This window comes from Triturus cristatus, chromosome 2_1, assembly GCF_964204655.1.
Source record: "Triturus cristatus chromosome 2_1, aTriCri1.1, whole genome shotgun sequence".
NCBI classification, from domain to species: Eukaryota; Metazoa; Chordata; class Amphibia; order Caudata; family Salamandridae; genus Triturus; species Triturus cristatus.
The window spans coordinates 699,108,954-699,130,296 of NC_140581.1; the positions used below are offsets into that span (position 1 = coordinate 699,108,954).

At 47.4% G+C, this 21,343-nt stretch overlaps 1 protein-coding gene across 1 annotated transcript in view; it reads left to right on the forward strand.

The window, feature by feature from the left end:
• COMMD10 (COMM domain containing 10) overlaps positions 1-21,343 on the forward strand; it is an 836,536-nt gene that overhangs the window by 184,181 nt on the left and 631,012 nt on the right. Inside the window, exon 5 of the mRNA XM_085632645.1 lies at positions 10,807-10,917. Coding sequence (XP_085488771.1) covers positions 10,807-10,917 — 111 coding nt within the window. The remainder of the gene's footprint in view (positions 1-10,806; positions 10,918-21,343) is intronic.

A 21,343-nucleotide genomic window follows, 5' to 3' on the forward strand; every position in this document is an offset into this window, starting at 1 on the left:
TTTTCCGGGACCTGAAGTTATCTTATCTGATCCGAAAACACCAGACCCGGTGTTACCTGCTCCCTGTCCGGTAAACCCACAGCTGCAGCGGGCCAGGGGCTGCGGGCAGCGGCACGGTACGGCCATATCTGCCCCCAGGCAGGCCCTACCTCGGACTGACCAGGGACAGCGTCCTGGGCGCAAAGAACATATGTGGGGCCCCGGGGGCGAGGGGTCGTTGCAGTGCAAGTAAGGCAGGAGGTGTGAGGAAGATGGGAGGAGGGCAGTGCGTTGATGGGGTGTTAACAATTACGCTGGGGTACATTACTGCATGGCAGATTACAACGTCTCGAACGGGACCTTATTGAGACCAATTGGGATGATCTGCTTTTTTGTATGACATTACGTCAGGCAGCAGCCTGCAGCGCCCCTCGGAATATTGGCGCCCTGGGCCTAGGACCAGCTCTCCCAGGCCCATGGCTGGCCTGTCTGCCTCGTCCAGCACCACAAAGGGAGTAAGCCTGGGCGAAGCACTACGCTACGCTCGCGTAGTTTGCGAAGTTCGCGCTACTTCGCACTACGCGAACTGCACGTAGCACAGTGCGAACACGCGTAGCATAGTGTTGCGTAGTGCTGCGGTCATTTTTTGCTTGCTCGCGGTCCTCAACGTCAAGTTGGCGACCGCGAGCAAGCAAAATGACATCCCGGCGAGACTTTTTCCTTGTTCGCGATCAGCAACATCAAGTTGGCGATCGCGAGCATGGAAAATAAACCTCCCGGCAAGATTCCCAACGCGAGGAGGTCAGGTTTCTCATTGCGAGGGGTCGCGTATGCTCGCGACCGCTCGCGATGGGTAACTACCAGTTCGCGTTGAGAAAGCTGCTGCTCGAGTGAAAATCTACTCGAGCAGCAGAAAACTACAGCTCGCACTGTGCAAGATGCCATTTTCAATGATTGCACAGTGCCGGTTGCTTGTCCGCACTGTGCAATCATTGAAAACAACATCTTGCACAGTGCGAACATGTTACTACGCAGTTCGCGAAGTGCTACGCGTAGCTCGCGTAGTTCGCGAACTACGCCCACCCTTAAAAGGGAGCCGGCAAAGTTCCCCTCCCTCCACAGTGATGCTACAGCCTCCTCTCACCCTGGAAGCCGTCCCTGGCCCGCTCCCACCAACACAAAAGTGTACCACCTGCTGAGAATAGGTGGTAAATATTTATTGATTTGTCCTGGAAATCAGAGGAAAACAGTTGATAGAAGCTCTTTAAGTCTAGGTATGCCTGGCTATTTTTTTTTTGCAGAGTTTTATATAGCGCGAACTTGACCCGAATCCAATCAAGTATCAGAGCGCTTTACATAGCACAAGTTACGTTACATTAGGACACACATTCATTCTTTTGTTAGGCACAGGGAGATTAAGTGATTTGCCCAGAATCACAGGATTTATTTATTTTAACTATTTATTTATTTAAAAAGTTTTATATAGCGCTAGCTAGACCCGTAGGTATCAGAGCGCTTTACATACATACTGTAAAGAAAAACAGACGGAAATTGCATTACATAGTAGGCAGGCAGTAAGGAAGCAAAATCAGGGATGAAAAAAATACAGCATGGAAGATAAGGTGGTTTATTTTATTTATTTATTTTATTTTAAAGGTTTTATATAGCGCTGGCTAGACCCGGAGGTATCAGAGCGCTTTACATGAGTATCAGACCATAATTGCAGGTTACATCGTTACAAAGGTTACACAGTTATTGGAGCCTGGCAACATTGTGACAAGTAAGGTTGCGACAAACCAGAAGGACATATACGTAAGGGAAAAAGCAGGCAAGGGGAGAGATTCAGGGGAGGGGGGTAGGAGCAGGAGAAGTAGACAGAGAATGGAGGAGGGAAAGAGGAGGGGCGGGTGAGAGACACAGCATGGAAAGAGGAGGGGAGGGTGACGGGGACACAAACCGGTAGACGAGTCAAAGCTGCGTCCAAAGTCCAGTAAGCTGTGATCCCAGGGGTAGTGGTATCATTTCCCCATATCTGTTGCCAGAGGTTCCCTATACGCAGTGGACTCTCTCAGAAGGGTCTCTGAGACTCCAAGGCCTACATACTGGATCCTTCCCCAAAAAGAGGAGAGGGAGTGCTTTGGCAAGGGATGCCATACCATACCTCAACTGTGAGTGGCTCCCTAGGCGCTGTGGACTCTCTCAGCGGGTTTGCTGAGACTCCAGAGTATAAGTATTGGATCTTTCCCCAACAAGGGGAGAAGGAGTGCTTGGTCAAAGGGCACAAAAGGACAGGGGGCTAGGCAGTGTAGCGGGCAAGGGGAAAGATTCAGGTGAGAGGGGATAGGAGCAAAGGAAGTAAGACAAAGAAAGAAAGAGTGCTAAATGGGAACAGATAGATAGATAGGAGACCAGGAAAAAGCAAAGTTACAGAAATATGATAAAGGGGGGGTGGGCGAGACAGGGAGAAAAAAATGTGCCCAAAGTCCGGCTGGGTAGGTGACGGTCAGGGGATGAACCAAAGTCGTTCTCCTCAATAGCTGAACAGAGCAGCTCCACCGGGCGTCAGACATAGTGCTCGGACTCCGCTGTCAGGATGGAGATCAGGAGTACTCAGAGATTGTCAAATTTGTGTGGGGGTGGTGGGGGGGTGGAGAAACCATGGTCCGAATGAATTCCAGACGCCATCTTGCGGTCAGGAACAGTCCTGGTAGGATTATGTAAGGAAGATTTCAGCTGGGGGGGAAAAAGTCACAACTGGCGGCCATGTTAGAGTCAGGCACCCATCAGCCTCAGCTGCCACCCTGTTGGATTGTGAATTAGTAACACTTACTAAGGACTCTTGGAAGGCAAGACACTTGATAGGGATCACATGTCAGGCTTTCTACAGAGAGAATCTCCACAGTGGAGGCACCATCTCAGGTATCAGTGAACGGGTCAGTCCAGGCAGATCAGACTGTTGCACATCCAAAGGAGATTGTTTATATCGCTGAATCTTGGCTGATGGTGTGTTGTGCTCCCATGGTTTCTAAATTAATATCCATCAACTGATAGCCTACTTTAGCCTACTTTAGACGTTATATTAAAAGTCAATACATATTTGCCCAGCCAGATTCTATCCAAGTGCATCAATAATTGGGGCGCAGGTTCCGGGGCCTCTCCCTCTGTTCTCGCCTCGGTGATGATGAGCAGGGACCCCAGAGGGGGGGGACACCTCGGAATCACTTTCGTGATCTTTATGAAAATGCTGCAGCACTGGCGGCCATGTTAACGTCAGGCACATCCAATTGATCCTTTTTTGGGTGAGGAGCCATGCGGGCTGGTAGCTCTCTCCAGGCAAGTGATGTCTCCGTCCTCAATATGAGCTCCACATGGCCTCTCCTTCTTTCCCTCTCACTTACTTGTAGTGTGGGAAGTAGTGCCGGCTGCCCTGCACCACCAGCCCCCTCGTTTCACCTCTCATGGGCCGATGTCAGGGGTCTCCAGCCGCTGTGTAGTTCTTGCCGCTCCCGGAGAGGGTGCTTTGATGTAGGCTCCCCTATGCGGCGGTGAGTCTCTTAGCGGCCAACATCGTCAGCGGGGATCTCCGCTCCTCCGGAGGTGGCGGCCGCCATTTTGAGGGCTCTGGCGGCGCTAGGGTGCACCTCAATCTGACCCTGTCTGGTGAGCCGCGTCCCTCCGAGGGGGTTTGCTGGAGTCGGAGATCGGACTATGCCCTAATGTTCTCCTCTGGGGCCGCCGCAGGGGCCGTATACCTTCTGGGGCTGCTCTGTCATTTCTCTCCTATGGCCACCATTTTGCGGGGCTCCGACCATCCGCTCCCGATGTCAAACTCTGCTTTTCTGAGCAGTGGGGCTGAGCCCTAGCACCTCCGCTGGTCTGTCAGGTCACCAACTATCCTAGAATGTCAAGAGAGAGGAGTAAACTCGGATATTGAAGACTAGGTTAGTTGACGTTGGTCAGGAAAGTATGTGTTAAGGAGATGGATTTTCAGGTCCCTTTTGAAACAGGAGAAGGAGGGGTTGCATCTGAGGACTCTAGGGAGAGCGTTCCACATCTTGGGAGCGTTGCCAGAGAACGATCGGTATTGTGTGGTTTTCTTTTTCAGTTTCGGAGGAATAAGAAGGAGTGAGTTGGAGCTTCTCAGCGATCTGGATTGACCTGCTCTTACCAGTTTGTTGTTCAGGTAGTTAGGGGCCGGAGAGTGAAGGGTTTTGTGTGTGATGCAGGCCAGTTTGAAAATACACCTCCCTTCCATGGTAAGCCAGTTGAGGGAGTTGAGAGCTGGAGTGATGTGATCAAATCTTTTTACTCCAGATACGAGTCGAGCAGCCATGTTCAACACTGCCCTTAGAGGGGCTAGGTGGGCTTTTGGAGTCCCTGTTAGGATGGCGTTCCCGTAGTCGATTTTAGAGAGAACTAGGGATTGGACTACTGTCTTGAGGTCATCATGGGGAAGAAAAGGTTTCAATTTCTTGAGGTGTTTTAGAGAGAAAAGAGCACTTTTTTGCAGAGTTTTTGATGTGGGCCTCCAAAGATAGGTTCTTGTCAAGGGTGATGCCTAGAGACTTAACTGAGTCGAATAGGACGATGGGGCAGTTTAGGGCGACCAGATTCTTGTGCCACTCTTGGATTGGACGATGGTTGCTTTTTGGAGAGACTAGGATTAGTTCTGTTTTATCTGGATTGAGTTTTAAGTGGTTAGCGTTGAACCAAGTTTGGATCTCTGTTAGAGTGGCATTGAGGTGTTGGATGTCGCTGGGAGACTTGATTTTGAAATAGATTTGGGTGTCATCAGCGTAAAGGTGGTAATTCACACCAGCTTTTTTCAAGATGATTGTGAGGGGCTCCATGAAAAGATTGAAGAGAGGGCCGGAGAGAGGATCGAGCCTTACGGGACCCCAAGTGTGACTTTTGTTGGCTTCGGGAGAAAGGAGTTGATTTTAATTTGTTGCGAGCAGTGTTTTTTTTTTTTTTTGAAAACTTTTTATTGATTTTCGAGATTTCACGGTACAAAGACATTATAGTATACATTTGTAGCAGCCTTATTCTGTACATATCACACCCTACTTCGTGTGTGGTAGAATTCCATCGCTGTAGCGAGCAGTGTTGAAGGAAGGAGGTGAACCATTTTAGTACTGTGCCATTGATGCCGGAGCGCTTCGACAAGGTTTCCAGAAGCGCTGGGTGATTTACTGTGTCGAATGCCACAGATAGGTCAATAAGGATGAGTAGGCAGGCATCACCTTCATCTAAAGCCTTGTAAATATCGTCCGAGACGTTGAGCAGAGCTGTTTCCGTGCTACAGCCTTTCCTGAATCCTGATTGAAAGGTGTCGAGGAGGTTGAAGTCATCAATGTGTTTGTTGAGTTGGTGGAGAACGCATTTCTCCAATGTTTTTGCAAGGAATGGGAGGTTGGAGATAGGTCTGAGGTTGTTGAGATCATTAGGGTCGGCCCCTGGTTTTTTGAGAATGGGTGTGATTTGTCCAAGTTGAAGGGAGTCTGGGGCACAGCCTGAGGAGAGAGAGGCGTTGATGATTTTTGTCCAGAAAGGGAAATGGTGTGGTTAAATTCTTTTATGATTGTGGATGGGATAGGGTCCATAGTGTGGAAGGAAGGTTTTAGGTTAGAAATTATACTGAAAACCTCATTTTCCGACATTAGCTCAAAGTCGGACCAATGCGCATTGTTTTTTAGCTGGAGGCAGGCCTGATTGTCCTTGGTAAGAACTCTTTCTGAATGATCAGGGGTGGTTAGAGTGGGGCAGGTTGAGAGGGAAGGCGGGTTAGAGGTTTGGATGAAGGATTGATCAATTTTCGAGACTTTGTTAGTGAGAAGGTGGCAATTTCTTCACAACGCTCATTGGTGGCTTTGATTTCTTGAGAGGGAGTGCAGTTAGTTTGGCTTTTGACAATGTTAAAGAGTTCTCTCGGTCTGTTTTTTGCCAGGTCTAGTTGGCTACGCAAGAAAGATGCCTTTTCACTGAAAATTTGTTTTTTGTATGCTTGCCGAGCAGATCTAAGTTGCGCTAGGTGTAAGGTCGAGGGGTTTAGTCTCCAAGACCTTTCCGTTTGTCTGAGTTGACGCCTTTCCTGATTCAGATCCACGTTAAACCAGGGTTTAGATTTGGTTCGCCTCAATTGTTTGAGTTTGAGAGCAGCTACTTGGTCTAGAACCTCTGTCATTTTTGAGTTAAAGTGAGAAGTGAGGTCATCGGCCGTCGATGATGAGGGTTGGAGTTGAAGCTGGTCATGAATTCTGGATTCAAGTTCGGCTAAAGGGATTGCTTTGATATTTCTGTTCCAGAGGTTAGGTTTGTCGTCGCGAATAGGTTGGTGGAAGACAAGTGCATCAATCTTGAACAGAATGAGGTGGTGGTCGGACCAGTCAATGGGAGAAATCGCTCTCAGAGAGACCAGATCATTGTTGGTAATGATGGCATCCAGTGTTGCACCTTTGATGTGAGTTGGTTTATTGCAGAGCTGTTTAATGTTATATATTTCAAGTAGGTTGGATAGGTTCTGGGCAGTGGAGTCTTCTGGGTCGTTCCAGTGGATATTGAGGTCACCCAGGAACATGTCTTTAGTGTCTGTCATGGAAAACCGTGATATTAGGTCTGTTAGTTCTTCGGGGAAAAGGGTACGCTCTCCAGGAGGGTGGTAGATGGTGTGGAATTTGAAGGGTGAGGTGCCCTTGGCAGTGAGTTTGATACCCAGGTTTTCAAACGATAGGGATTCTGCAGGTTTAAGTTTTGTAATCTGTATTCCTGCTTTGTGGATGATGGCTAGTCCTCCCCCTGTTTTGATCGGTCTGTCTTGTCTGATGATGGTGTTCCCTGGAGGGGTGAGAATGTCAAGGATGGGGGTGGAGTGGACAGGATTCAGTGCGGAAAGCAATGTCAATTTCTTCAGCGAGTAGAGCTTGAGCAATGTCAGTGGCGTGTTGTACTGCTGATCTGCAGTTGAGCATGCAAGACAGAGGACGGGGAGCCTCGATGATGGGGGAAGTAAGGTGGATAGAGGAGTATTGAGCAGGAGGTCTAGGCGAGTGGACATTTTTAGGAATTCTGTTAGTGCCGATAATAACAGGGATGGGGAAAGGTGCTGACTTCTGGCTCGAAGCGAGGTAAGAGTCGTTGATCTCATCAGGTTTCGGTATCGAAAAGGGTTTGCGATCCCGGTTGGGTCGAAGTGCCTGACTCGCTGACGGACTGGAGGGACGAGGGGTGCACTGTGGGGCCAAGGGAGAGCGGTATTGAGTGGGGTGGGAGGAAATCTACCTGGGGGGAGGGAGCACGGCGGCTTGGTCCTGTTGAGAAGATCTTGTTGTAAGTATAGGAAATCAGCAGCAAGGGAGTTCATTTTCAGCTCCATTCTGTTCAATTGCTGTGCTATTGAGCTGAAAAAGTTTGTTTTAGGCAGGGGCAGAGAATTACTTGGGTCTTTGGAGAGAGAGGGAACAGGGGTCAGGGATTGGATGGAATCAGTGGGGTTAGGAGAGGGGAGAGGTTGGACGCGGGGAGCCGGATTAGTAATTCTCCCATTCAAGGGGTTCAAAGGAGGAGTAGAGGGTCTACTGTCCAAGTGAGGAGGGAGAGAAATTCTGGGTAAGAAGTCAGAGTTCCGGGGAATGAAGTTTATAGGATTGGTGACGACGTTAGCCATGGGGATGTCGCGGGGGTTGTCAGTGAGGTAATCGGTGGAGACCGGTTGTTTCTGTGGATGTGGTACATCGGAGGGGGAGTGTGCAATGGTAGTAGGGGGGAGAGAGACCACTGGATTGGAGATGACGTTGGACATGGGGGAAGTAAGGGTCGGGAAAGGGTCTGTGTTGGAGGAAGAGGTAGTTTGTGAGGGAGGGTTCAGATTAACAGGGGTCGAGTGGAGAGTGCCTGTCAGGATTTCGGTCGTGGGAGGGCAGATGTTAGACTCCGAGCTGTCAAGATCTAGATCGGTCTTGTGGTGTTTGTTAATTGTGAGTTTGTTGTTCCTGGTGTGCTCAGTAGATGTAATAGTTGTGGGTGTTTGGCGGCAGAGAGTAATGATAGGGGTAGTGTGATTATAGTGAGTGATGGTGGATGTCCATGAGTTGAAGAGAGGTTCTTCAGGGCAGGGAGAAGGGATCGGTTCCATGTTATTAGTAAGGGTAATGGTGGGTTGGGGAGATATGGTTTGACGGCTCAGTTGAGTTAACGAGGAAAGAAGTGTGGGGAAGTGGCGGTCAAAAGTGGTGAGGTGCGGGTCGGTGGCCTGTATGAGAATGGTTCCAGTTCTGGAGATGGTGAGTTCCCTTTTGAAGGTCGGGGAGATAGTAGTGGAGATTTTTTCACCATAGGGAGTGATTACTGACTTGGCGACTTGAAGGTGAAAAGAGAAGGTGGTTTTCCATTTAGCCGGGCGATTTGTGTAGAAAATGAAGTTAGTTTTCGTGTTGACGTTGGTCGCTGTGTGGTAGTTATCTACAATGAGTGTTTCAGGGTGTTATTTTAGAGTACTATGCTTGAAGTTCTTTTTTGCATTACTGGTCATTTTGTCTGGGTAGTTGATGGACCAGGAGTTGGGTCCGTAGTGCACAAGATTCGAGTTCCGGGTGTGGTAAGGTGGGCGCATGGTTGAACGGTAGAAAATTCCGAGATACAATCAGGACTCGGGCCGAAGAAGAAATGCCGAGGCACAGTCCGGAAACAAGCATAAGGCAGGGTGGTAGTTATCATACAAATATGCAGTATATACACTAAACTTTAAAGTGCCATATTAACTGAAATGTAAAACATTTATAGCAGTGTATCTCCTAAATCACAAGAGGTCAGGGCCCCACAAACCATGTTTTTACAGTATCTGCTGTGCCTTCAGGGGGTGAGGGTGCAGTGCAGGCCCCAGCCTCTCAAGCCTGGGCGAGAACCTCACGCGAACTCCAGGTCCGCACCTGGACCAAGTCTCGTCGGGCACTCCAGCCAGCTGAGCCCTCAACCATTGGCAGTGCCACCTGGGCCACACTCGAAAACAAAGGCCCAGTCTCACCTTGAGCCGCAGTCACTACCATCAATCCAGGGATGCGGCGAAAACCAACGACCTGCCGGGGCACCACTCCTGTCCCTTCTTGAAGCGTCCCGGCCACTGGCAGTGAGTCCTCATTCAGATAGGTTCCCCAGCATGGGTCGAATGTTCCGGTATCGGCATCATTACCAAGACTCGAACCCAGTTCCCCAGGTCCGAGGTCGAGCGCCCTAGCCGTTAGGCCAGGCTATTCCTATTCTGTAACCAAAAATCTGTAATGTCTAGATTTAGGTGTGGTAAGGTAATACCGGCAAGAATCGGCGATTCCAGGCCACCGATACCTCCATACCTACCTCTCACCAACTAGTTATCTTATATACTCAGTAGAGTTAAAAATAAGTTATTTTACAGAGACTGCCAGAAGAACACAGGTGTTATGCCCGTTGGATAACAAGCTATTTTAGCTAATTTTGAACGTTTTGTGTGTGTGTTTTTTTAAGCTTTGTGCATTTTTTGTTTTCAGCGGCGGGTTTGTAGTTTTAAGGAACTGGATTTATTTTTCACGTAAGCCTAATCTTTCTATGAATAAGTGCGAGGTTAGAGCTGCTCTGGTGACGATTCCTTGCTCCATGCATAACTGGCAGAAGGCAATATAGGAATAAATGTGTTTTGTGTCTTTTAAAACTAACCCTAGGGCGAGTTCAGTATTGTTTTTTATTTCCTTGCCATCATCTGACAGAGGGGCGCTCCTCAAACACAAAAACGTGATTCCAATTATCATGCATTTCCCTGCATTCCTCCATGTATAAGTGCAGCACCAACCAGTTCACCTTGACATGGACGGAGTTCGCTTGCAAACCGCACGTATGAATCAAAAGGCTTTAATTCCACATAGAGCACATCCTAAATCCACACTCTATCGACAATGCACAACCACCAAAGTAGCCTTTCCTGTTGTCACACAGAAAGCACTACCGCACATTGTCAGGAATGCGAGGCGCTATAGCAGTGCGACAAAACACTAAATGTATAGGTCATATGTGGAAGAGAGTACAACCTCCAACTAGATATGGGGTAGTTTGTCTCTGCACATATACCTCCTCTTGCTTTTAATAAAGTGTTAATAATTGTGAAGGGGTGGCATTTTTTCGAGCGCATTAGCTGTCTTTGTGTGGCTGTTGAAAGGCTGTGCAATTGGACTGTGCTTCGCTGCTCGGTCGCCATATTTGAGATGCCAGTGCCTCTGATCTCGGGGCCACTGTTTGTCTCGTGCTTCTAGTGCCTAGCATCTTTCTCGCTGAGGGGACAGCCAAGATGCGCCCTTCCTTCACGCTGATCGATCGTGGGAGGATCCCGAATGCGTGTGACATTTGCGTGTGAGGGTGCAGCTGCCCCTCCGGCATTCTTGACGCCAAGTGTCCGTAAGCTGGCATGGCGATACAGCTGATGGCTGTTACCAAGCCTGCGTCTTGCCTTCACCTCGAGGCAACCGTCAGGGGCACAGTAGCGGCCGCTGTTAATTTCATGTTATTTTCATGTTTGCATTTCACACCCGTGGGTTAGGGTTTATGCGCACGTGCCGCCGGTGCAGCTGTGGGGACTCTCCGCATTTGTGCTGATGCAATGCGCTTGCCGCCGCCTGGGCTCTCAAACATTACAAGCGAGACCCGGCATCTGGCAGGTGCTGCGGGCCGGGGTATGCGCGCTGTGCCGCACCCCTGCCCGCCCTGCCCTAGACTGGCCGCGCGTTCACTCAGGGGCTCCAGGAATGATACAAATCCCTCTCGACACTTGCCTCTACAGCCCTGCTAATCAACACTTTTCTTTTTTAGCTCGAGACAACTGGATGGCAGCTGAACCTGCAGATGGCCCAGTCTACCCAGGCCAAGATGACCTCTCCGCGCGCTGTCCTCGAGCTGGGCGTGAGCAGCGAAGATTCAAAGGTAGGGAGCCAGCAACGTCCAGGCGCAGGCACAACTTCAATGTCAAGTATGGTAAACACGCGGCTCGACTGACATCCAAATACCCGTGCCGCCCATGGTGCTGCCTGACAGATGGCACTCACTTAGCTACCATGGGTGCAGCAGGTGCAGTGGCACCGGGGCACAGTGCCCTGGGGAGCTTTGAACCTTGATAATTGCTGTATTTTGATTCGCCTACTGCAGTCAAAATGCCCATTTCCCTTGTTTGCACCAGAGCTCTTGGCATCCTTGTCATGCTACTGATTCACTCCTGTACACAGCACTCTTATGCACATATCCGTGTAAAACCATGGCAGTGGGAACCGCGCAGGACAGGGGGATGTTTAACCCCCCCCCCCCCGTCTCCCCGCTTAAGGTTTGGAGGGGCCGCTGGGGTCACTATCCCCAATATTTTGAAGCGGGAAGTAAACAATAAACAGTTGCAGCAGGAACATGTCTTTCTGAAGCCATGTGGCGCATCTCTGGTCCCCTTGCAGCCTGTAACCCGAGGGGTTCTGTTACATCTTTGTTTTGTTAACCATTTAATTGTCGGTCATGGAGGTGTTGAGCCTTAGAATCGTTCTGTCAAGCCAGTAGAACAAGGGACCTATTTTGTGTGTTTTTTGTTGACTAAGCTGAGGCTCAACCTCTCAATGACCTCAATTAAATCATTGGCACAAAAAACAGAAAGGTTTTGATGCCCTCACAAAGAGTTCTCTTTAGGTTACAGCTCTTCAAGGAGACACTTGAAGCAGGTGTGTTATTTCGCTATATTTGACCTTCAGTGTCTACGAAAACGTTCAAAAGAGAAAATCATATCTTTTAATCATCTTAAACCTAAACACATGTGTGTATAGTGTCAGTTTGATTTGAGGAGTAATACATGTACTGAATTCCATATACTAACAGTAATTGAATAACCGAACACAAAGTACTGTCCCCTGGTGTTAGTTGTAACCCTGCAGTCTCTGAAGTGCATGCAATCCTGGATTCCAGTCCCAGCTTCACCACTTGACCAAATTACATGATCCTCAGCCATCGCTTTATTTCACTACTTAAGAGCACTTTGAAGTAATTTGTTCCTGGATCTGTGCTCAATGAAAACGCCAGAAATATATGGTTAATATAAATATTATTTACATTTAATTACACTATAGGCTATATAAATAGAGAACATGACAAACTGACATTTTTAGTAACTCGTAGCAACATCGTCAGGGCATGGGGTAATCTCGAGTGTTTCATGTTTAAAACATTACTTTCAGTAAGTGTTACTCAAATCAGTTATATAATCCTATGTACTTAACTAAGACATTGACAAATGTTGAGAATTATATATTTTAATTCATCATATATCTTTTTTTTGTGACGTGTGGTCTGATTTACATCTTTTGATAGTTTGGCTCATGTTTCGGGTTCTTAGAGACTTGTCATACCACTAGCGCGGCTCTCCCCAAGGCTGTCCATGCTCCCCACATCCCCCTAAATTTAGTGTCGCATACACCCATGTCTAAAACCCACGCCTGCAAAACGAGGAAAAAAGATGACTGTTTTTTGCCCAGAATCACATTGCTGAGACCCGAACCCAGGTCCCCAGAGTCAAGGACGGACGCCCTAACTGTTAGGCCAACTCCTCTCCCCATACGCCTCTCCTGATAATTACAGTGGTTAGATGTGCTGCATGCTTCTCATTCACTCACTGAAAGTCATTTATGCATTCGCACTTTAACATGTTCGTACGAACTGGCTTCAGAATTTCATGACACAGCCATAATCATATGATTAGAGTTGATATAACCATTTACTCTATACAGCCATCCAGAAGTGCGACGGCAAAACTCTAAAATATACCCGTTTTCAAATAAAGAGACCGCAATACATAACCCTCTAAATATGCGCATTTTACAACCTCTTACGTGTTAGTGGGCCTTTCGCATTGGATATATGTAGGTAGGTATTGAATTGTAGCTAGGAAGGAAATCTGTACGTAGTATGGAATGGGAAACAAGTCCTGATCATGTGCATTACTGGGGAAAAGGGTGCTGGCCTGCCATAGTTCGACTCGGGGACAGAGGCACCAGGATGTTCCTTGGAGAGGTGCATTTTTTTTTTCCAAAATATTTTTTATTAACATAGAGGCATATTGCAGAGCAACAACTGTTGGTCCAGACTATCCAGTGAATTATGCAGTCCCCTCTTTGGCGATGCGGTCCTTTTTCAGTGGTCCCATAAAAGCCTTATTTTCCTCAACAGTCTGGAAACGACCATGGCCAATCTTGGAGGTGGTGTCAATAAACTTGAGATCAATTTTCTCCAAGGCACGCCGGCTGCTCTGCACCAGGAGGAACTTTCGCAATGTTAACACTCACTTTTGGTCCCGATAACACAGCCCTTCAGCATAACAAAGTCATTTGTCACCGGAGAGGTGCATTTTAAGGTCCTTTCTGGATTTCTGGAGTGAGTCAGCAGGTCTGAGCTTTGGCGCGATGATGTTAAAGTACCTGAGTGTGCAGCTTTTATTCAGGTTCTTATCTCTGTGTACTTTCTTTTCCCACCAGATGAGAGGGCTCTCTGTGGTGCATTGGCCTCCTCAGTTTGACGTTTTTTGGCAAGCTAGTGTGGTGTGTTGGTAATGTATTGCTTTCTAGGTACCATAAGCAATCATGCAGAGTGGCATTCAGCGAGAGAAGTGTGTACTGTCTTGGCGAGGGTACTCTGGTCATATTTAACCAGGCTCCGAGCCAGGCTGCCCTGTGCAGGTGCTGTTCAGTGAAGTCAGGTAGGAGTCTTAAGACCCTCTGAGAAGGGCGTTGTCTCTATCAAACTATGAGACTATAAGGCGTTGTAAGTTCTCCTGAAGTGTACCTCTTGAATATAATGACTAACTTTGCCAAGGAGGGGATACCAGGCTCCAAGGTCTCAAGTTAAATAGTATTGGGTACACCCTCATATTTCATTATGGTGCAGGGGTCGGTATTTTCCGCCGTGCAGTCGCCATTGAAGAACGTATAGTGGGCCATTAGTCGGCCTGGAAATCTGTTATGTGCATGGCGTATGCATTTGGATTCTGCAAATGCATAAACTCGTGTCCTAGGCCTCGGTCTGCGATGCTGTTAAGAGAACCGGACCCTGCATCCCCATGTGTTTCTCTTCTGCCTGACAGCTGGTTTATTGGCCGCTAGTGTTCCTCTGCTACTGCGCCAGACACCCTTCTCGGCAACCAAACTGTAAAAAGAAACATATTTCAAAAAGTCCCATTTCGCATCCCGCGCCGTCTAATCACCCTCATAAATTCAAGCAATTAGCAGCCTTTGATTCATGGAAGCAGTGACTTATCTCGCTTCAGAGAAGGCCATGTTTGTTTCACTTAATGCTCCAAACTTTCCGAAAGTCAGCCTCTCTCGGAAGGGTGATTGCCCGCGCCCCCTGAACCCTATCCATCTTCGCCCCGGCGCTAGTGGCAGCAGCACGGCTCTTATCGCTGCAGCGCTTTCCATTTACAGGGCACATTTGTTTTGCTTCCCCGTCTGTGGAGCACGAAGCGCTGATGTATAAAGCGAATTTGCAGTTGCAGCGAAGAAGATCCAATATAAAACTACAGCCGCAGCCTGAAAGAAGCATTAGTTTGTAAGACAGTAAAACTTCAGTTTATCTTTGAAGCAGAGTTTCTTTATGATTGATCAGGCTAGACCCATGTCCTTGTCGACTTGCCAGTCTAGTTGTTAACAGTGTTTTGAGCTCCACGGATGGAGGAGGCTTTTAAAGTGAAACCACTTTTAGTTCGTCCCTGAACTTTGAGGGGCTGCTCACAGGACAATAAATTACCCGACAGCCAGAGCCGTGGCTGCTGCTACCTACGTCTCCCCCTTAATGAAGGATATATATCACATTCCATCCCTCCTGCAGAGGCCTCCATTGTTATCAATGCCTGTGAGTGAGTGTTGCATACACATGTCATCCTTGTCTGACCTCGAGAGCAGGCCCTCATGGCGCACGAGGCAGATAGGACAGGGGAGTGAGAACACTGAAATAGTCTGCATTTTACACACCGGTTCATGGCGTCTGTATTATTGGATCTGCACAGCTAGTGGAAATGTTATTTTAGTTTGTCAGAAGCAGTTTGTCTGTCCCACAGAGCTTGTGAAATCTGTGTAGGAAGGGGTATTAATGTTTCCATTCGTGATATCTCCTTTCTCATCACATAACCACACATGCCAACCTTTCAAAACAGGAAAGAGGGAGGCAGAGAAAAATACATCTTGGGAATTTATCTCCCTCATTGATTAACTGCATACAGTTAAAATAAAGCCATTTTGGGCTTTAAAAATTGGGAGTCTTCTATCTGAATAGGGTCTGTTGGCATGTATTCATAACTGTCAACATTTTGCCAAACATCTTAGGTTCCAGTACTTTCTCCCATTCCTATACGACAAAATCACTTTAGCTAGTGGACTGGCCCTTCACAGCCCTCCTCAGTAACCTTACCATCTAACCCTCTCTTAAATCACCCACATCACTTCAAAGTGATTTACCCCTGGTAGTCACTGTGTAGTTTTTGTTATACCACACATCCCAAAAATATCCCTCACCTTGAAATAATCCATACCAGCCCTCTGGGCCAATTGACCCTCTTCCTTAATCAACTTATTAAATCTCTCCATCTGTCCATTTCCTTGGTGATTGTACAACATTCTTTATTTTAGATTCTTCCAAAAAACCCTCTCATTTGACATTATATAGTTTTCATTACCAGTGACAAAAAAGTCTGCAATTCCATCTTGTCGAAACACCTTCTCTGCAAATACCAAGACCTTCCTTTTGATAAGATAACCCACAGATGCTACCTCTGGCTATATGTACGCTAATAACACTAATGCATGAAGCAGAAGACTGGCAGCCTCTTGAACTGTCCTGTACTTTTAGAAGCCATTTGTTGCCACACCCCATGTGGTCAATCAGCTAGTCTCATCTGGAACAGAAGTCTTTTGTGGTTGAATCCACACTTTGATGATGATGGTAAGTCCAAATCAATTTTGAAGGGTATCCAACCTTCTGATGATTACAAAGGAATATACACCATCCAGTTGTTCCAGCCAACACATTTCACTTGCATAGGTACACCAAGAGCTTTTTGAAGGTTCTTTAATCTAGAAATAACGTTTTTGTCCCACAGCTCAAAGGGGCAGCATCAATAAAGAGGACGAACGAGTACCCTTTTTTTTCATAGGCCAGTGTAATAGAGGTATCAGTCACCTAGTTATATGGTCAGAGTACAAAGGAAAGTGTTGCATCTCAACCAGTCCCTGTCAGATCCCCTAACTACTTCACAACTCTTGCCAACTTATCAACTTGAGTGCCCATACTGGGCAACCTGTACTACCTTTAAGAAATCTCTTTGTACATGAAATCCCTATGGGCCTTTGTTGAGCTGAAGCCGTCATACATTTCTCACCCCTCCTTGTGACTATTTTTCACACAATGTCAATGCGCTATGACCCCTGCTACATTCTTCTGCGGAAGTTAGTGTCCTCATCTTTCCTTTCTCCAGTTACCAGCAATTATGATGATGGCCTGAAAAAGCCAAGTGTTCCTTTGTCTATGCCTCCAGAGTGGTGTCACTGTTGAGAATTTGTGATGCCTGTTGAATTTTGCGTGTGTGTTCCACATAAAGCAGTTGTGGAAAGTTAATTCCAGCTGAATTAATCTTCATGCTTCTGGTGGGGTTTAACCTGGAACTGAGCCTGGGCCTACCTATTGGCATTACCTGTGACCTATAAACTCATGTATGTGGCATTCTTAGAATGTTGAGTGGTTTCTTAACGAAGATGCTATCGTCGTTGACTATGGCTGTTGCAGCTGTTGAAGCCTGAATATCTCTTATGGTTTGCACCTTTAAAAAAAATAAATGTTATTAATACCCACCTGGAAGACTGCGATTCTTTCACACTGGCGACAAGGATTGGAGCGCAAGAGCACACTAGGTTCCTGCAGTCTTTGAGAGGCTTTGTAGGATCTTGAATTGAAGCATCATATGAGCTATCTTCTTGAGGACTGCTTCTGCAAGGATATCATTTGTCTAAGGAATTCTGAGGAACCCAATGTGTTCACAGTGGGATTACTTTTGGAATATCGTTCTTTAGGTCCCAAATTTAAAAGACACATTTTACTTATTCTGATAAGCGGCTCAAGGACAGCAGTAAGCTTGCAGCTCACCAGAACGTTTCCAAGTATATGATGCAATCGTCAGGCTTAGTATACGACAACACCACGCCACTTTTAAGTAGCTTAAGCGTTATCATACGTCACGTTGTGCTTCTAGCGGCCATTTTGTGCAACACCATATGGAACATTGTGTTTTTACTGGTACTTTTGTGAATTGTGGACAAATTTGAACATTCTTTACAGTAGACAGACATATATTCATACCTATATTTTTATGTTTCGCATAATTTATTATGTTGCATTCACTTACAGAAACCATTGTGGGGGAAACAATTATTTCATCATAACCAGTATTGCTACTTCATCATTTTTAGGTCTCGCCTAGCGTTGCTGCGCACATGCTTAGCTCGCTCGGCGAGATTTAATGGATATGAGTACTTTCTGAAAAGGGCTTAGTTGGAAACCGGGCAACCGGGTTAGCAGTCACCAGGTTCCCAGCACAACGGTAGCTTGGCTCGAGCGGTTGGGGTACAGGCACCGTGTTAAGCGTACGTCACACCCTCACAATAACCATGCGTTCATCCGTTCCAAAAACGACACTACACCGTAAAAATTATGAAAGAAAGTAGATTGTCTTTATCTTATTTTCTCTTAGTTGCAGGGTTCATAAAATAAATACAAGACAATACGATTCTCCTTTAAAAGGGCAGGTCAAATAAATAATACCACAGTGGGGTTTCAATAAATAGGATCAGGCCATAAATAAACAGGGAATAAATAGGGGTGCAATAAATACCAATGGCTAATATATACTGTCAGACAATAAATACAATGCAGGAATAAATACAGTCAGACAATAAATACAGTCAATAAATAAAGCACCTTCTATAACTTAAATAACACAATTAATGACCATTACAGTTCACATCACTTTCCTGAGGTAGTTTGGTTTTACTATGCCCAAGTACAGCTTGTGACATGGGGGGGTGTCCCACCTAGATTGGTCAAGGCTGGGCCTGAACTGAGGTAGAATAAGGGTAACCTAAGGATCTGGTTCTCCCAAAATACACAACCCCTCACAAAGGTCACTGCACCAGTCTCAGTTCACGCCTGGCACTCCCAGGCTGGTTCTAACACCCCTCTAGCCCCTTAGAATGGTCTTTTAGGGCTCCACAGGGCCTCAGATGCCCTTTCTACCACTTACTGCCCTTTTCACGATAATCGGCTCCGCTCGGCTCCGGGTCGACGCCGTGAGACGGTTCCGGTTCGATGTCGCATCGATCTGTTCCACTTGACGCCGTGTCGATGCCGTCTGGCGGTTCCGGTTCGATGTCGCTGGGCGGCCTCGGTTCGATGTCGCGTCGATCTGCTTTACCTGACGCCGGGTCGGTGCCGTGAGGCGGCTCCGGATCGATGTCGCTGGGCGGCCTTGGCTCGATGTCGTGTTCCGGCGTCACAGGGTCACGGTCTCCCCGCTTCCGGGTGTCTCCGGAGTGCGACCTCCACTCCCGACCTCCGTCGGCTCCACCTCGGGTTCCGGCGACTCCGGAGTGCGATCTCCACTCCCGACCTCCTGCGCGCTTCACCTCGACCTCAGGCGACCCCGGAGTGCGACCTCCACTCCCGACCTCCTGCGCGCTTCACTTCCCCCGTCGACGCCTCACCTCGACCTCAGGTGACTTCCTACTCGACCTCCGGTGCCTCTCCACGACCTCCGTCGGCGCCCTCACTCGACCTCTGGCGGCTCCGGGTACGACGTCTGCTTTCTGTCAGCGCCGCTTCTCCACCTCGGGCTCCAGGTCTCCAGGCTTCTCGACGTCAGGACTCCAGGAGAGCACTGCTGAACAGGTCAGGAACTTGCTGTTCTTCCTCTTTAAGGCCTCTTCACAATATTTAGGTCCTTAAGATGGTTTTTCTGATCTTGATCCCACACAGGGCTCTAGGCTGGGCTTGGTCAGTAGGGACTAGCATCAAGGGTGGGTTTCTGGACCCCACTCCAAGCACTGGTTTCCACCCCTGCTGCCTTACTCCGACCTCCTTCTGAACTGGTCCTCTCTCCTCTCTAGTCAGGTGCCAACTGCCACTCTGAGATGGCCTCCCAACATTCTAAACTGCCTCTCCCTCTGTCACAGGGTTCCAGAATGTTACGGAAGGTTCTAGAAATCTCCAGTGGGTTCTGATGATGTCACAGGTGACAATGGGTGGCCACCATTTTGTGTCTCAGGCCCTCAGACAGAAGTTCCAGGGGTAGGGAAAATGGCTCCCTGACCCTGCATCAACACTAAAAAGTCTGGTGGTTCCCAAAAAGGAAAAATTCTAACAGGGTTTGAGGCAAAAGTGGGACAAAATAAATAATGATGAGGAGGGACCACCCAAAGGGCTGACAGGTCTAACAGGCTTGAAGCCCCGCCTCTTTATTCCCATTGGCTTGCGTCACCGTTTATGTTAAATGGTGCGCCGCCATTGGGAATAAGCTTTCCAGGTTGCCTGACCGGCCCACCCGGACTGGTTCGCCTGCATTACGGCTGTTGTGACGAAGTTTCTTATCAGAAGCTTCGTCACGCTGCCTTGCACGTGCCAGTCCGGCTCTTTGATTGGGCCGGACAAAAAAGCAGACAGGGAGCTGCGTGTTTATTTTTGCATCTGGCTTTCACATTAAAGTGAAAGCGCGATGCAAAAATAAACAGCGGATGCCTGGCAATCGCTTGTCCTATGTGTAATAACTTAAAAAAATCTTTATTGTTGTTGTTTTTGGCGTCACTGGTTTCCCACTTTTGATTCCCCTTTGCGTTAAAAGCCCTCCCTACACCCTCTGCGCATATACCGCCCCTGCAGCAGTCTTATTTTGGCCGTCATCCTTGGGGCCCAGAAGGCCTGCAATACATGCTGTCTACACATTTGTGACACGAAGTGAATTGTAGCAGTTACTTCTTGTTTGCACTGCATTGCACATGAAAGGCACAACAAATACCGTTATTGGCATGCTTGTACAACATACCCTCTCAGGAGCGCTTTAGCACCGGGTGCGCAAGTCTGAATGATTCGGTTTTGAATTTGTAAAACAGTCACACTTTGGGATACAATTTGTGTATTTATTCATGCCCATGTATCGCTTGTTAAAGCCGGTTTTACAGCAAAACATTTTTATTGTGTGCACGTCACAGAATCGAGCCACAGAACACACTAGCAGTCACGTCCACGCCCCTCCGCTCTGCCTTCTTTCTAGTGATCCGAGGTGCAGTGAAGCCCGCCAAGCAGAAACCAGATTGGTTATCAGCCTTGAAGTGGGGATTTTGCATGGATTTGCTGTTTCTCAGAAGCCACGTAGAGCGATGTGTTCACTAGCCATTTATTTTATTCTTATATAGAACACCTTACAAGTTAAATACCAAGTCATGACCTACGAGTTGTTTCACCCTCGGACCTCACAAAACACCCTGTGGATAGTCAACTGTCTACTACTTCTTTCAAGCAACAAAAGCCTAATTTTTTACTTACAATTGCAGTCCAACAAATGCCGGTCTTCCTCCAAGTAACATTATAGGCATGCAGCAGGGTTCTTTTAGAATTTCCAGCTCGTTTTCACATCAGGGCTCCTGTGGGAATTTGATTATTGTTTGCCTTTCCCTATAACACTTTCCCATTTGTTAAAGTTAGAGGTGGTGATGTTAAAAATATCAATGGCAATACTGCTTTGCAAATATAATTATTCAACAGCAAATAAAAACGCAAAAGTAAAAAACATTGTCATTTTAAATGGCAAAAGCTCTAATTTTTACAAATGCGAGACCTATTGCATTGGAAATGCTTGTTTTCTATGCAGACATGTAGTGAGCCTCCAGTGGAATGAGAACTTTGGTATCCTGTTTCTTAGCATATGTAGAGGCAAAAAAAGGGGAGGAGTTTACCCCACAAAACAACATATCTTTACTAAAACACTGCTTAACCCCTTGCAATGCAGCATTTTGATTGGTTGCACAGATGGGGAATGGGAGGCTGGGCATGTTCCCAATCAGGCTGTGCAATGCATTCTGGTAGGGAACGTGAAAAGTGTGCATGATTGTTTGGCCAGCCCCAGAAGCCAAGCAGTCATGCCACTTTGGAGTGCACCAACCATTCCTCCTCCCGGACGTCATGGGAGCCCAGCCCTGCCCCGCCCAACCCGTCTGATACCAAAATAACTTGATAATAACAGAAATAAATTCTGTTATTATCATTTTATTTTTGCATTTTACACTGCTCCCAG